General features: G+C 35.3%; 1 protein-coding gene across 1 annotated transcript in view; it reads right to left on the bottom strand.

Annotated features, from left to right (window-relative positions):
* Nucleotides 1–6,856: 6,856 nt before the first annotated feature.
* BPNT2 (3'(2'), 5'-bisphosphate nucleotidase 2) overlaps nucleotides 6,857–16,200 on the bottom strand; it is a 30,190-nt gene continuing 20,846 nt past the window's right edge. The window contains exons 4-5 of the mRNA XM_028533626.2: nucleotides 8,623–8,784; nucleotides 6,857–7,141 (exon numbers count right to left, since the gene is read on the bottom strand). Of these exons, the coding sequence (XP_028389427.1) occupies nucleotides 6,873–7,141; nucleotides 8,623–8,784 (431 nt within the window). The 3' untranslated portion in view covers nucleotides 6,857–6,872. The remainder of the gene's footprint in view (nucleotides 7,142–8,622; nucleotides 8,785–16,200) is intronic.

Raw genomic sequence — 16,200 nt, forward strand, 5'->3', positions numbered from 1 at the left:
TCTCCTCGTACACCAAAAGGTCACAAGTTTGATTCCTGGTCAGGGCATATACCTAGGTTGCAGGTTCAATCCCTAGTCAGGCTATGTATGGGACACAACTAATTGATCTCTCTCTCTCACATTGTTTCTCTCTCCCTCACTTTCCTCCTTCTCTAAAAGCAATAAACATATCCTCAGATGAGGATTAAAAAAGAGCAAGCCTGCAAGCCCATATACCTCCCCTGCTCTGCCATTTAAAAAATATTATAGTTGACATATTACATACATATACTCAGAATATTGTAATAACACATGATGACAGATGATTACTAAACCTATCATGATCACTTCATAGGGTATTTAGATGTCAAATTATGTTGTACACTTGAAACTAATATTTTGTATGTCACCCTGTCATTTTTATAATCCACTTTGTCAAGAGGAAAATGCTAATCTACAAAACTGACAATTTTCAATACTCAGAAAACATTACAAGCAAAATTTCATAAAAATTATGTAGCATCTGAAAGAATATCAATATGTAAGTGTAGCTAAGGAACTTAAACATTGTAGCTAAAAGCAGCCCAGTAGAGGGTGATGTGTGGTTTGCCAGTGATAGAATGAAAGGTCTTACCGTACTGGTTTGCTTTATTTTGTCCTCAGAAGAAACTAAAAACTAAGACATCTTAAGGGATCTGGGTGACCTCTTATCATCTCCAAGACTGAGGAAAAGGAAGGCCTTGGATATCTTTTTCATTATACGTTTTCTCCTTACCACCCTCCTATAATTTTGTTTTCTTTTGCTTTTTCTATCTTCCATCTGTTATTTTTTTTAAAAAATCTAATAAAGGATTCAAGTTATAATTTTGTTATAGCTATTTTTGTCACATACACATTCTCAAACATGAATTTTGTGAAAATGGTGAGAGAAGACAGAGAATCCCACATAATTGAGTTTAAAAGTAGATGCATTCATGGAGACAGAAAGCAGGTGTTGTGGGGGCTGGGAAAGGGTTTATTAGGAGTGACGGTTTAATGGGTACAGAGTTCGGGATGAGCAGATTCTTCAAATGGATAGTGTGACAGTTGCACATGGTGACTGTATCTGATGCCCCTTGAACTGTATACATAGCTAAGAAATAAAAGGAAAAAAGCAGATGTGACACAGCATTTCAGACATGACCAATTTATTCAGAAAATTCAAATTTGTTTGGCAAAATATATCCAAGGGCAGAGTTTGAGATAACCATTTCATTAGAGGCAATCACATTTTCTAGAGCTAATTGGCCGAGAGGTAGTATCCAAAGCAAAACTTTAAAAAGTAATTTAGTGTGTGGGGTTGATAATCATAAATATTTGCAGAGAAAATAAAACAAGCAACCAGCTTACACAACTGAACCAAGAGATGCTAATGCTAGTAGAAACCCTTTATTCAATTTAGTTCAACATACATTAAGCACCTAATTTGTTCAAAACACTGGGCTACCAGGGTTGAAGCAGAAACATAAAATTCACCAAGGTACATAATCGTGTCCTTGACAGTTTACAACAGCATGTCTACAAATGAGTGCGATAGGTGAGGAACAACAAAACAAAAACAAAAAACAAATGCTCTGAAAACAGGGAAAGGGGAGAGTTCTACTTCCCAGTAGACACTGAAGTCTGAGGTTGGGACTCCCCCTCCCTTCCTTCAAATTGGTGGTGTGGGTGAGGCAGGGTACAGCACTGCCAAGTAAACTCTGGTGTCTAAGCATGTCTTGGCAACAGGATGTGGCCTGGTTCCTCTACAGCTTTAAATGTGTGAAGGGGTAGGGGTGTTCAAAGATATTTTTACTTTAACCCTGTCATCGATAGCCCATTATATGAAAGAGACTGACAGAAAGTGAGGGTGATTAAAAGCAAAGTCTGAAGTGGCAGGAGCATAGACTGGAAACACCACTTCATAGTTTTAGTATAAATTCAACCCCTTGCATATATGCATCTAGTAGTGCAAGTAACATCATCAAATGGGGGAAAGTCACTGGCAGCACCACAGTTCATCATGGCAGAACGTGGTCTCTCCTGTTGGACTATGAAGCTCCCTTTAGCTACTGCCAACAGTGGATATAAGGGCAGATGAATTTGAAGCCCACATTTTACACATAAATCAAACCCCATAAACATTCTCTCTTTAACTTAACATAAATGAAGAAGAGGGCTTCGCCTTTAGGAGAAAGATGAAGTCTTTGTAGGCTAATAGATCTAATGGTGACTTGGTAATCTATATTTTCTATTTAAAAAAATACAGACTCTTCCTTGAATAATAATTTACTATGTGTATAAGATACACCTCAAAGAGAATTTTAATGGAACATTATAACAGTCAAAGATCAGTTTCTGCTTTTGCAATTACACAAACTACCTTAATTATAATAGTTTGGGAACCATTACAAACACAATATATAACAAAATGTTTTAATATCATTCATTATCCTTAACTCCTGAAAGTTTGGATTATATTATTTTATCTCAAAGGAAAACTGTATTTCACTTTCCCATAAAATTAATTCACTACCAAACCTTAAAATTAAACAAAAGAAAAAGCTTCCCTGAAGCCTTTACCAATGAAAACTTGCAATGAGAACATCTGCCAGGCTTTGAGGAAATAAAAATCAACAACTTACATAACCAGCACCTCAAATCACAAAAGCAAAACCTCCTTTTGAAGTATGAAGTTTAATTCTTCTTGCCCACACAGTAACTGGTAATCAGAACCCTCCCCCACCTAGAAACTGCTCTGGTTTGTTATGTAATACAACATACAGTATTTTTGAACATTAATAAATTACTGATATGGCACAATGAATAAAGAGCTATTTTTTTAATACTGAAGTGACTCAATACTAGGAGAACATGTAATAGCATACTAAAAGTGATTTAAAAGTAAAAACTTTAAAAATGTAATCTATTTTGATCTTATATTAATTGAAATTAAAAACCAAAGGATAAAGTGTTATTTCAAACCTATATATCAAGATAGATGCCAGTTATAAAAAATGTACTTTTGTTGTAAATGCTAGATTATGCAAAAATAATTTTATATCAGTTTTATTTAACTTTAATGAATTTTCCCAACTCTAATGTTAAAAACATTTTAAAAGAACTTAAATTTTAATGGCAAAAAGTTCCTATTTTCCCTATCCATTAAAAAAAAGGTTTTGTTTTCCCTTAACATACAATGCCCTATTGTTAAGGCACATTTTTTTAGGATAAAAATAAAACCATAGATTAGGTTTATTTTATGCAACAGTCACAAAATAGACTTTTGTAGGCATATACAGAAAATAATCAAAATGAAAAATCATTGTTTCTATCCGGGAGCAATCAGCACATAACTAAGTAATTGCAGTTAGAATAACCCAAATAGTTTCCGTTTTTAACTTGCCAAAGATGGTATCCATAAGGCCATTTTCAAGGTGTAATCTAGGAGAGGCAAGCTGGGTATTCTCTTTTCTGAGGAATGGGAGTGCACTCCTGCTTTCCTCTATGCTTGGGCTATCAGGGATAGTTGTCACCTTCAACGCCTGAGTGAAATCCAATATTTCAGTTAAATATCTGAGACAAGAGCTTGAGACAAGGGCAGAGTTCCCGATCACAAGGGTCAGGGCAGATGTGTGCTTTGCCTCCTCCCTCTGCTACCCTTCCCCTGAGCTGTCTTTCCTCTTTCCCACCCTTTTCTTAGCCACTGACCCTCCCCCACTTCTCTGCCCCAGTTTGCACAATATTGAAAGGGAGCACCCAGCAGAGTTTGCACAATTGTTACCTAAAACACACCAAAATGCTTATTTCATTATACAGCTATAAACAATTCACTTGAATATTAATTTATTTTTTTAAAAACCCTACAATTGAGGAAAAGGGGACAATTAATACCAAGGACAGACAGGACCTATCTTGTAGGTCCTTGTCATCTCAACTGAAATAAGGATTCAAGCATGAAAACTAAAAGAAAAAGCAAGTTTTCTCAAACAGGCTTATATACCCAACTCTTGTATTTTCTGCATTTCCATTCTTTGAAGGATAGGTTGGAAGAATTGCTTTATAAAGACAGAAGCACTGGATTAGATTTAACAGCCCAAAGCTCTGTGGTTTTGAAGTGATTTTACTTCACTTTTTTCAGGGAGTCTGAAAATGATCAGCTAGGATTCCACCAGGATTGATCTATCACTGGAAACTACTAGAGTCTCAGTTCTACTGTAAGATTCCAGCAGCCAATTTTAAGAAAAATATGTCTGTGAAAGAATTCCTGGATAAGGTTTGGGGAAGAGTATATTGGTTAAGAAAGAAGAGCAGAAATAAAATGAGAACATTAGGGGCTAGGGAGAAAGGGAGCGAGGTAGAAATGAAGAGAGGAAGAAAAAGGGGATAGCTGATGGCTACTGAGGTTATTCATGTTGCGGCTTTTACTAATGTGATGTGTAAAACTCAATTTTAAGGGAAAATGACCCTCTAAATAAGGACAAAGATGAAGGAAAGGGAAGACCAGGAGTTGGGGAGGTGAGGGTCACTAAAAGTAAACTCTAGTTATTTTGCTACATTTTAGAAATAATTTATGTAATCCTAGGTGACAGTACATGCCTCACTTATTCATGAAGGTGTTTGGCTATGTGCTGGCAAATAATGTCTTACATAAATAAATATAAATACTGTTCTTTGTAGTTATATTAGTTCTGTGATGTATACTGACTTTCAGAAACAAAAAATTTAAAGACTTTCTATAAAAGTACTTGCAAATCATTAGTAACTAGACTATACCAAATTATAAAAATAATGCATTTAACTGACAGCCAATATCTTAATTTTTGCACATAATTCCTTCACAAAGTCATTATCTACATGCAATTAATAAAATTAAAAATAAAACCAAAACAATTATACTTACTAAAGTTTCCATATAATATTGGGGAGAAAACCCCAACTCCAATGAAAGAAATTCCATTTCCTACTACACTAGTCTTATTTCCCTAAGTTTAATATTACACTGACAAAAATACTTCTATACTACAGAACTCTGGAAACACTATATGCATTTTCTCTATGTCTCCTGAGAAAAAAGGATTTTCTCATCTCATTGCAAAGTAAAAAGATGAAGTAAGTCTTCAATGATCTGTTCAAAATTCCTAAGTCCTGTTTAAATATCAAGTATTCCAACTACCAAAATTCTTGGATAAATTTTCATTAAATAAAAGCCTATGTAGTGAGGCCTATCAGATTCTTGGCCAGTTGCTAGAGACTGGGTGGAAACATGTGCATCATGCTATATTCAATCTCCCAATGAGGAATTAAAGGGCTTTGGATGACAGTGTTATATGCAAACCTAAAACCATATGCACATTCCACCAGGTGAGGCTGTTCCTTCTTTGGTCAAGTTTACCTCCAAGATAGGAAACAAATGGAAAATTGCTTTAGGAGAAGGAAGGTGGGGGCGGGGGGGGGGGAGGAAAGAAACTGTGAGAAATTCCTCTCCTTATCAGTATTACAAAATACAAGGATATCAAAGTCACATGAAATCATGGTACTGCTTGCATACATGAAGTTTTCAGATATCACAATGAGAGAACTCAGACGTCCCAATGGTAATTCACAAAGCAAGGTTCTAATTACAGTGACACTGTGAACATGCCATAACTGTTCTTCCAACCACATCCTGCATACTGACTAGAAAAATAATGCTTCAAAAATTCATTTTAACCTGCATTATTTTAATCTGAAGGGCAATTATAAAATAGCTCAAAATTTAGTACTTTGAGTTTGGTTAGGTTAGATCCATTTATTAATGATAACAGCAACCATAACTCATTCTTGATGATGAGAGAATATATACAGACCTGGCAAAATTTTTAAAAAGTACTTGAAGCTTTTGAAAATAATGAAATCTACCCCAATTTATATAGTGTCAAATAATTTTCAATTAGTAATAGAATTCCTTATATTTTTGTAGTGCCTTATAGCATATTTTGTCCCTAATGAGAAAATGTACCAAAAAGGAATGCTAACCCTGAAATCTTAATCCAAACCTTACGAGTAAAAGGCTAAAATGTTGGTCAAGAGGGAAAGGATGGAATCATGCTCTGTTTATAGGGCAAATGAAAATCAACAGCAAGATGTCAGAAAAGTTGAACCTATGGGTACAAACCTATTGCTCATTATAGAAACAAAACACATACACACAGAAATTACAACACAACTACCATACATCTATATTCTCTACCAGCTGGTGAACCTGCTATTGAAATTTCAAAGAAAAAAAACAATTTAAGCTTTTTCTATTTTAATCCATAAGAAATATTCAGGAACAGATAAATAGAGCATTTGTTGCATACTAACGAACATGTGGCTTCTTGTGCTTTCCATCTGAATTAGGGGTTAAAAACCCCAAATTACTTTATTTTCAATGAGATATAAGTATAAAGTAATATTAAACATCTATATGAAATCAATCCTTTCTTCAGCCCAATTCTACATGAAAGTACTAACAGTGAAGATTCATGATGTTGTGTGAAAATGGTGACTAATCACAATGTAGACTCAGTTATAGATTTTAATTCACAAATATATATATATATATATATATGTATATATACATATATATATATATATATATATATATATATATGTCTCGTGTGTAACAACTGTACGAAAATAGTCTCAAAAATAAAGACAATACTTGAGACACGAAGCAATCCATCTTCCCTGATCTTGCATCCTATTACAGGGAAAAGAAGTCTCCGATGCTTCATAAATACTTTAAAAAGTTTGGGATGGCCTTAACCATGCATAGTTTCCACTGATCGTTTGAAGCCTCCACCGTGTTAGGCTCTAGAAGAGCTGTGATCTATAATCAACGTTGCTTATTAATGTCCTGTCTTCTCTAGATCTGGGAGTTTTCTGACTAGAGCTTGGTGGTTCATTCTGATGCTAGCCAGGAGCCCTCCTTCGATGCCGTCAGAACCAGTATAACTGATTTCTTCACCACTCAGGGTAGTCATATGCCCCCCAAGGGCTTTTAAGATGGCATTGCCAGCACATATATCCCACTTTTTGATGTATGTCACATGAATATATAGATCGGCTTTTTCTTGACTCTTATCAGGCACATCCAAGAGCGCTAAAACTTTATAACCTAAAAGATAAACACAAGAATTAGATCATTGTGGGAAAGATTTAAAGAAAGTAGCTTCATTTTCTTAGTGCATTGTTAAAAATAACAGCACAGGGTGTGCAGGAACTCTTTGTACTATCTTTGCAAATGCTAAGTCTAAAATTATTTTAAATAGGTATTTTTTAAGTAACAGTCCAGAAATTAAACCCAAATGAAAAAAATGTACGGTGTAAAGTAAATAACTTATTTAGTTATTCTCAAGTACAACCAAATATATGTCTATAATTTTTAAAATTTATATCCATGTTGTGGCTGTTTTCTATGAAATAATACATTCAGTACATATCATTTCCTATTGAATATTATACTGAAACTAAACACATACAGGTTTCACTTGAAAATGTGGTAAGGCTGGATTTGAAAGAAGAAAATACAAAATAACACTACTATCTTATGTCTTCTTTGTAAGAAGTAGAATTTAAAAATAAAATAATAAAATGACCATAGAAGAAACTAGATCATCTACAACCTAGTTTATCCTATTCCTACTGAGCATTCTGGACACTATTGTTCTTAAACAACCTAACAGACAGACTATTACAAAATGATAAAATTGTATTAAGAAAGGCAATTATATGTGATCAGTAAAGTAAAACTATTAGGCGAAAAGTTAGTAAGCATTATTTTCCCATTACTGTGCTTAAAAGGCTTTCAAACACAAATGTTCTTGACCATTATTTTCATTAAATCACTTTTATAATATTAAATTGTATTCAAAATAAGGGTGGGCAAACAGCCCATGAGCCAAATCCACATTTATATAGACCTTAAGCTATGAATGATTTTTGTATTTTGGAAAAGTAGTTTAAAAAACAAAACAAAACAAAGATCTTATATGACTCACAAGGCCTAAAATATATACCATCTGGGCTTTTCTGAAAGGCTAAGCCCAGCTAGTCCCTGATCTATAATACGGGCAATATAACAATACAGAATATACATTAAGCTAGCTGGGTGGGCACCTGACTCTCTGGCTCATCCCAGACATGCAAGCCAAGAAGTTCACAGGTGTCAAAAGTCCTCCATAGATGAGCCATATAACAACCCTTATGATGATTCCTGGCATCCTTCTGCCATATGAAGCATCATGAAGTACTTGGAGCTTTCTTTCTCTCTCTAATATTCCTACAGTTAAACTAGTAGGAGAGTTATTTTTGAATCAGATCATATATTTAAAAAAAACTGACAGTACATCACTGACAGGAACAGAAATCACTACTGTGAAATCATTTGTTTCTACTGGAAGAGTGTTTCTTAACAAGAAGGCAGGTATGACTGAAATCCCACTCTAGACACAGCCAAGCAGGAGGCCATGTTTCTCTTGAAGTTTCTTCCCAAATGCATGGCAACCAAACCTTTCTCCTGACAGGAGACTTGACCTGTCAAGGTCCCTGCCAAGGCTGGGAATACTTTATAGGCATCACAGGGGAGGACAAACATACCAGCACCACCAGCCGGGATAATTGTTGTCTGGTTTCCAAAAGTCTGAAGAGCAACCTGTTTGACCATTCCTGAATGGGAGCGAGACACAACGATCCGTGGGGTCTTCTCATTGTAGGCAGTGCGGGCTTTCACATTTGACCCACCATCTACCATTGCCCAAGCTGAAAAGCAAACAAAACCCATTAATAGTACTTGAGTTTTTAAAAGTACAACTCAAAGTACCAAGAATGACTGAAAAAAATTTTTCTTCCACAGAGTTCCTTGTACCTTTATTCCAAAACAGAAGTTTTGTTTTCTCAGTAAAGAGAAATATTGTAGTGTTTATTATATTAAGACAAAGCTTAAAAAGTTCATAAAACCCTACCCGGCCAGAGATTAATAACTACTAAACACTTGGCTTAAGAAGTCTTAGTCTCCAGAGCTCCCTGTGGGGTGGAGGCTGAGTCTTCACTGGAACTGCACAGCAACGCAACCCGTACCTACACCAACCTCCTTACCACCCTTCCCAGGGTGAAGCCCAAGAGCACCCCTAGGAAACATTCTGCATGCTAAACTCTATCTCAAAGTCTGATTCCTGGAGAACCCAACCTGTGACAACCTATGACACAAGCACAACTAATTACCCTGAATAATTTAAATTTTAAAATTGTTAAAGAAGTTAGGTTTACATATCTGCTTTGTCAGACAGTATAAAAAGAAAAAGTTCTAGATTTCAAAGTAAAACAGAAGTTTTTAAGAAGATGGGTAGACCCCAGAAATGACTTGAAATGTTTTTCTTGGTTTAGAAGTTTTCTTCATTGTCTATCCAACTACACAAGAAAACAAACTTGCTCAGACTGATCCCAATTAGATTGTTGTTCTAGCAGTTACTCACTGTGGGATAAAATATAGTCAACCATGGCTAGCAGTGACAGCAGCTGCATTACTACATATTCCTGGATGCAGAAAAAGAAAGATCAAAAAAATCAGTAACGTCTGGGTTTCTGAGTTCCTTAAGGACAACGACAGTCTCCCAGACTCTTCTCACCTTTCTTTATGAAAACCCCACATAGCATCAAGGGGGGAAATACACACAGCCTTAATCAATATCTACAGGTGGAAGAGAGAAGATAGCTATCAACCAAAATTTCTGAGGAAGAAGGGGTTCAGCTGAGTAAGTGCTATAGGTGACCCCAGTGTGGAGAATACAGCAGGAGCTTCACAGAGGAGGCAAGAGGTCGGAGGATCTCAGTGGTGACAGGACATCACACAGGATTTCTTCACAGGAGGAAAAGACCCCATCTAAAATCAGAACTGCTAAAAGCAGGCCCAAAACTTGGCAACAGAGCAATGAGAAGAAGAGGCTTGGAGAAGACATGGAACCAAAAGTGATGTCTCAATAATAACATGCTGGATGATGTACAATATATTTTAGGATGTCTCTCCAAAACAGAGACAATTTGGAAGCCAGTAAATAGAACTAAAGAGAAGAAAGGAGTTGAAAAAGATTGGATCAAACAAGAGGAAATGTGAAAAAAAAAGACACCTAATAATAAAGATAATGCCTTCTTCATGCTAATAAAAGATGGCTCCTAAATTGAGAATCATTAGCCTCCAACCGATTCCACAGAAGCTGGTCCAAATGTGAAGAAAACCAAAAGTAAAACCACAATGTCTATTGAAAAATATAAGAAGAAAACACACAAAATAAAGATTATGGTAGGGTGTATCAGGGGACTAAATGGTAATAGAAAAAATACAATAAAGATTTAAAAAGAAAGAAAATAAAGGTTAAAACATTTCAGGCTACTTGAAAATTTCTAGGAAAACGATAACATTCCAACATGATTATAAAAATAAACAAGCAACAAAAATAAAAAAGAATGCTATGATACAAGCAATAAACTCAAGAAAAAAATGAACAAACGATACAAAGACGTGAAATGGGAACTTGTAACACAAGACAGAAAATAAAGACAAAATCAATGAAGACTTAGCACTCAATTATAGAATATACAAAGGACAACAGACTTGTCCAAAAGCACAGCAAACAATAAGACAAGCAAAAAGTGAAACAAGTAAATAGATAAAAGGAACCAGAGAGAAAGTGATAGACACAAAAGTCAGTGAAAAAGTCAATAAACACACAGTAGGAGTCCCTGAAATAAAAGACCTAAGTGTTCACACTGAGAGACATGCTATGTGGACACCTGTCCAGATGCAAACTCTGAACCTGAAATATATCATAGCTCTATTATTATAAAGTTCTCCATCATTCCAGGCAAAAAGATCAAGCCCCTGACAAAATCAATTACCAGCCTTTTTACCAAGTAGAATTAACATGTGCCCACCATGATCACAGCAGTTCGACAGTCTCTATGTTAACCAAAAAAAAAAAAGGGGTTTATGATGGGTGCACTGAATAAATTTAACTGTGAATTTTATAGGAAACCAAAGATAGGAAAAAGGTGGGAAAATATAGATGTGTAAATGTTATATCATAATTGAATGGTGAGAGTCAAAAGATACCACCTTAAATCTGAAAAGTAACATAATAGGCAGATAAACATCAAAAAACCCATGATTGAGTAAAACAGAATGGTGGTTAAGAAGGAGGCTAAAATAAGCTGACTTAATTTTTGGAGAAAACCAACAGATGCTACCTAAAGAAAAGGAACACATAATGGTGAACAAAGTCTGTCCAGAAGGTATCCAGCCACGTACTATGAAAAATAGAGACATTTATTGAAGATATAAGAAATATTGTACGTAGCACAATGACATCTCAGTGCCCCCGAAAGTAGGCACCTTGGGACCTCACACAATTCTCCCAGCATCTCTTCCACTCTTCAAAACACTTTGCAAAATCCTTTGTTGGAATCGCCATGAGCTGCCCTGTTGTATTTTTCTGAATCTCATCGGCGGTCTGAAACCTCTTCCCTTTCAAAGGTGATTTTAGTTTTGGGAAAAGCCAGAAGGTGAAGGACACCAAATCTGAGATGTTGTGGGGCTGAGTCACCTGAGTGATTTAAAGTTTCATCAAAAATTCTGCACAATACATGATGCATGAGCCAGCGTGTTGTCATGATGAAGCTGCCAATCACCAGTTGCCCATAGCTGTGGCCATTTTTGTTGTATGGCATCTCTACACTCACTGCATCATCCCCAAAAGCTTCTGAATCATCTGAAGTTTCCACAGACGAATGTTCAAGCTTAACACAAAATCTGATGCAGATTTGCTCTACTGGCTCAGTCATTTTGAATGCGATGGCTACACAGTACACATGCTCAGTCAACAGTGTCTACTGCCACCACTGATTAGCACAGTGAAGTCGTCATTATTTATACTAGTGCATTTCAGTCCACTCTCCTTGGCTGACAGGTTACACTGAAATTGCACAAACTGTTCTTATATTAACAATGGCTGGACTTTTTCCAGACAGACCTCGTGTATTAAGGTGTTAGTAAAAGTGAAGAACAACAGAAATTTAACTTAAGAAATAATAACTCTAGTTTGAATTGCACTGAATATAAATGACCATGAGATCATAAAGCTATATAAAAAAGGAGACAGCCTGCTCTTTCCCCTAACCTCACAATAATATTTGTTCTCATTGGAGATAGTTTCTACCCTAATTCCTTAATTGAAAACTAGTGCAGGAAAAGAGTTAAACGTTTATCTTGTTAAGAACAACATTTCAAGATAAACAAAATTAGTTTTATTGATGGAGAAATTTCCCTTATAGAAGAATTCTAGCTAGTATATGTAGGGGAAAAAAGGCAATTATAAAGTCCCATTTTACATCTTTAATGGATCATAAAACTACTATGTAAAAAGTTTAATAGAAATCTTGATTATTCATTGATGCTAAAATCTCTCCAGATTACCCAGTTTGGTAGCAAGAGAATTAAAATAATTTTATAACAGAAATTTCGTCATGACCCCCTTAACTATTTTTAGCATCATCAATGATGATATTATATGTCATGTAATATTATGCAGCAGGAAGTACACAAAGAATATCTACAATGTCTTCTTAACAAAAATGCTTAACCTTAATTCAATTAAGGCCCCAGAATTAATTTGCACTTTATAAGAAAAAGAAGATGTAAAAATAAGTTAAATGACACCCTGAGGAAAGAGAACAATCCGAAAGGTAGGGCATTCTATAAAAATTGACCTGGTCTTCTCAGGAAATCGGTGTGATGGGGGAAGGGAGCTGGAGGTTGTTTGTCCAGATAAGAGAATGTAATGCAGAAACCTAACAACCAAAGGAAATGCTTGTCACTTGACTGGATCTTGGTTTGAAGCAATCAGTTGTAAAATTATCTTTCGAACAATTGGGAAAAATGTGAATATTGGATCAACTTAGGAATGATTTTTAATTTTGTTATTATATAAATAGCTCTGTTCTTGCACAGAAACATATTTTTTAGAGATGCATACTGAAGTGTATCAGGATAAAATGTCATGATCCCTGTAATTTTCTTTAAAGTACAAAGGTAAAAAAAAAAAAGTAAATATATAAGCCCTGGCTGGATGGCTCAGTCAGTTGGAGCCTTGTCCAATACACCAAAAGGCTGTGGGTTTAATTCTAGTCAGGGCACGTTCTAAGGCTATGGGTTCAATCCCTAGTCAGGGCAAATAAGGGAGGCAACTGATCAATGTTTCTTTCTCATGCTCTCTCCCCACTTCTCTCTAAAGAAACCAGTAAAACAACAACAACAACAAAAACTCATATTCTTGAGTGAAGACTAAAATAAAAAGCAAATATATAAAAATATTACCAACTGTTACATCTAGAAGGAGTACAGCAGTCTGCTCTTATTGCCCAGGACACATCCCAAGACCCCCACTGGAAGCTTGAAACTGCAGGTAGTACAGAACCCTTTTTATACTATGCTTTTTTCCTAGACACACATAACTCAGTTCAGTTTATAAATTAAGAGCAATAAGAGATTTACAGTAGTAACTAACAATAAAATAGAACATTTAAAGCAATACACAATAATAAAAGTTATGTGAAAATAGTTCTCTCTGGCAACCGAGAAGGCTACTAAGTGACTAAACAGGTTGAGAGCGTATACAGTGTGGACAAAAAGGATGACTCACATCCTGGCTGTGACAAAGCAGAACCACAAGAGATTTCATCACACTACTCAAAAGGGAGAACAATTTAAAACTTACAAATTGTTTAGTTTTAGAATTTTGCATTTAATATTTTTGGCCTGTGAGTAATCTCAGGTAACTGAACTACAGAAAATGAAACTGAGATGAGGAGAGACTACCATATATAAAATTTATTATAATTTTATGTTTGAAGTTATTTATAATAGAAGTTTAAAAAGAGAAATGAGAGAAAAAAACAAAATCCTCTAAATTCATTTTAGAAATGATCCCAAAATTTTTTACTAAGAAGTGAATTTACACTGCTGTACCTCTAGAGGTCAGTATTGTGTAAGAGAATAAAGACAGCATTATCTCAGTGTATAGACAATACCAGAATAATTTTAGATAATTGCAGTTTAATATTTAAAAAAATATAGTTCATGTTACATAAAGTCAATACATTCAGTCATAACACTTACTACAAAATTTTTTCAATCAGCTTAAAAAATACAGGAGGTACTTAAATAAATATTAATGATAGATGATGAGGTAATAGTGATAAGGTAAAACAACCATTAGAATGTGTTTGTTCTCTATAAGATATGCTAAAAAAAAGTCCAGCACAAAGTAAAAAGTAGTTGGTACTTTGCTCCACAAACTTCAGGCATTATAACTTATTTTAATAGCTACAAATTATTGAGTGGATATACTACATATACACTTATTATACTACTTCATTAAAATACTACTGAAGTATCTCTCTAAGATTTTCAAACCCAATGAATTCATTCTAATTAAATCTGACAAGAATTTTGGTTAACTTTGCTCTAACTGCTGCCAGCAGTATGTACTTCCCATTTTTATAGTCAAGTGTTGCTAAATTCTGGTAAACATACAATATTTGATGGTTGGTGCTCTGCCGACATCAATATACAGTCTAGATCTGAAATTATTAATAGTCCCCAAAAAGGACATGCCAAACAAACCTTTGATCCAGGAATAGAAGGTCAACCTACACCTGGTTAAGAACTTAGTGATTCTAACGAATATTCGCTGACCAGCAAGCACCTTATGTTCCAGTACACTGGGCCAGAAAGCCACATCACAGAACAGGGCATTTTACTGGTAATTTACAAAGACATTTTTGAAACATGGTTTATTGATACAAGTTAGAGACTTTTGGCTTTTTTATTTTAAGGGATTAAGCCTACGGGGAGAAGTACCTATTCTTATAAAATACAGATTTAAAAAAACGGGCATTTTATTATGCCAGTTTCACCCCCTAAAATGAACAGATGTGAAAAATAGGACCCAAATGTGAATGTATTTGCCTATCTGATACCAATTTCCTCTGCATTCCCTTTATTATGGTTCTAATTCTCTTTGAAGTAGCAGTCTCTGTTGGTAGCTAAGGGTGACATGTGACATCTGGCCAATGAGAGGAAACAGAGGGTTGAAGCTGATACAAAGAATAGCTGATGTGGATCTAGATCTTTTGTCTTTCTCCTTTCCTTATCTTGCCTAGAACAGACCTAAGGTAACCAGAAGCACTCATCTTTGAATATACAATTAAAAAGCCATCTTCTAAGAAAAAGCTAAAACAGAAAAGTCAGCTCAACAGTATCACAAAGCCACTAAACAATGCCTACTCTCTGGCCATCTTATTAGTGAGAAAATAAACAGCTAGCTTGTTTGACCGCTATAATCAGATTTACCTTCAATGTAGCTAAATGCAATCCTGATATAGAAGAGGCAATGAGAGACACTGTCAAAAGAGAGGGCTTCAAAGACTTAAGCCCTGTACTTAACTGTTATATGTTTTATTTTTTATTAAAAAAATCACTATAATTCCTGTTTTATATTCTTTCCAGAATTATTCTAAGGCTGAAGTGAATTTATGTCAATACACTTCATAAACTGTGAAAATACTAAACAAATGAGATATTAAAAAATATTAAAAATGTTAGCTCGTACAGTAATATTTTTAAATATATGATTTCCATGGTAAGAGCTGGTAAGCCCCTTTTATCATCTATAAAAGACAGTAACATTTTTCCTTGTCACACAGAATTATTGAAAAGTTCAAATGAGACATCAAAATTGAAACTTAACAACTGGATAACCATCATTCAGAACCACCTGAGATCTAGCTGACTGAGCTGAATGGAGAGTCCTACAACTAAGGATATAAAGAACCCACACTGAGACTGGCAGGAAGGGCAGAGACACAGAACAAGCTGATCCCACACTCACATGTGGCAGATAAAAATTGAGCAGGATATCCTAGCTTCAGAGGTTCCCCCTGAGCATCAAAGGGTCCCAGCCCCACACCAGACCTACCAGTCCAGGATTCTAGTGCCAGGAAGAGAAGTCTCCATAATTTCTGGCTGTAAAACCAGCAGAGATTGTGGCTGAGTGAGATCAAGGCTTCTGGAGTCCCAACACTGGGGCAGCAACTCAAGAGGCACCAGGAATATATGGGGAAGGA

The sequence above is a fragment of the Phyllostomus discolor genome, chromosome 7 (genome assembly GCF_004126475.2).
Source record: "Phyllostomus discolor isolate MPI-MPIP mPhyDis1 chromosome 7, mPhyDis1.pri.v3, whole genome shotgun sequence".
Lineage (NCBI taxonomy): Eukaryota > Metazoa > Chordata > Mammalia > Chiroptera > Phyllostomidae > Phyllostomus > Phyllostomus discolor.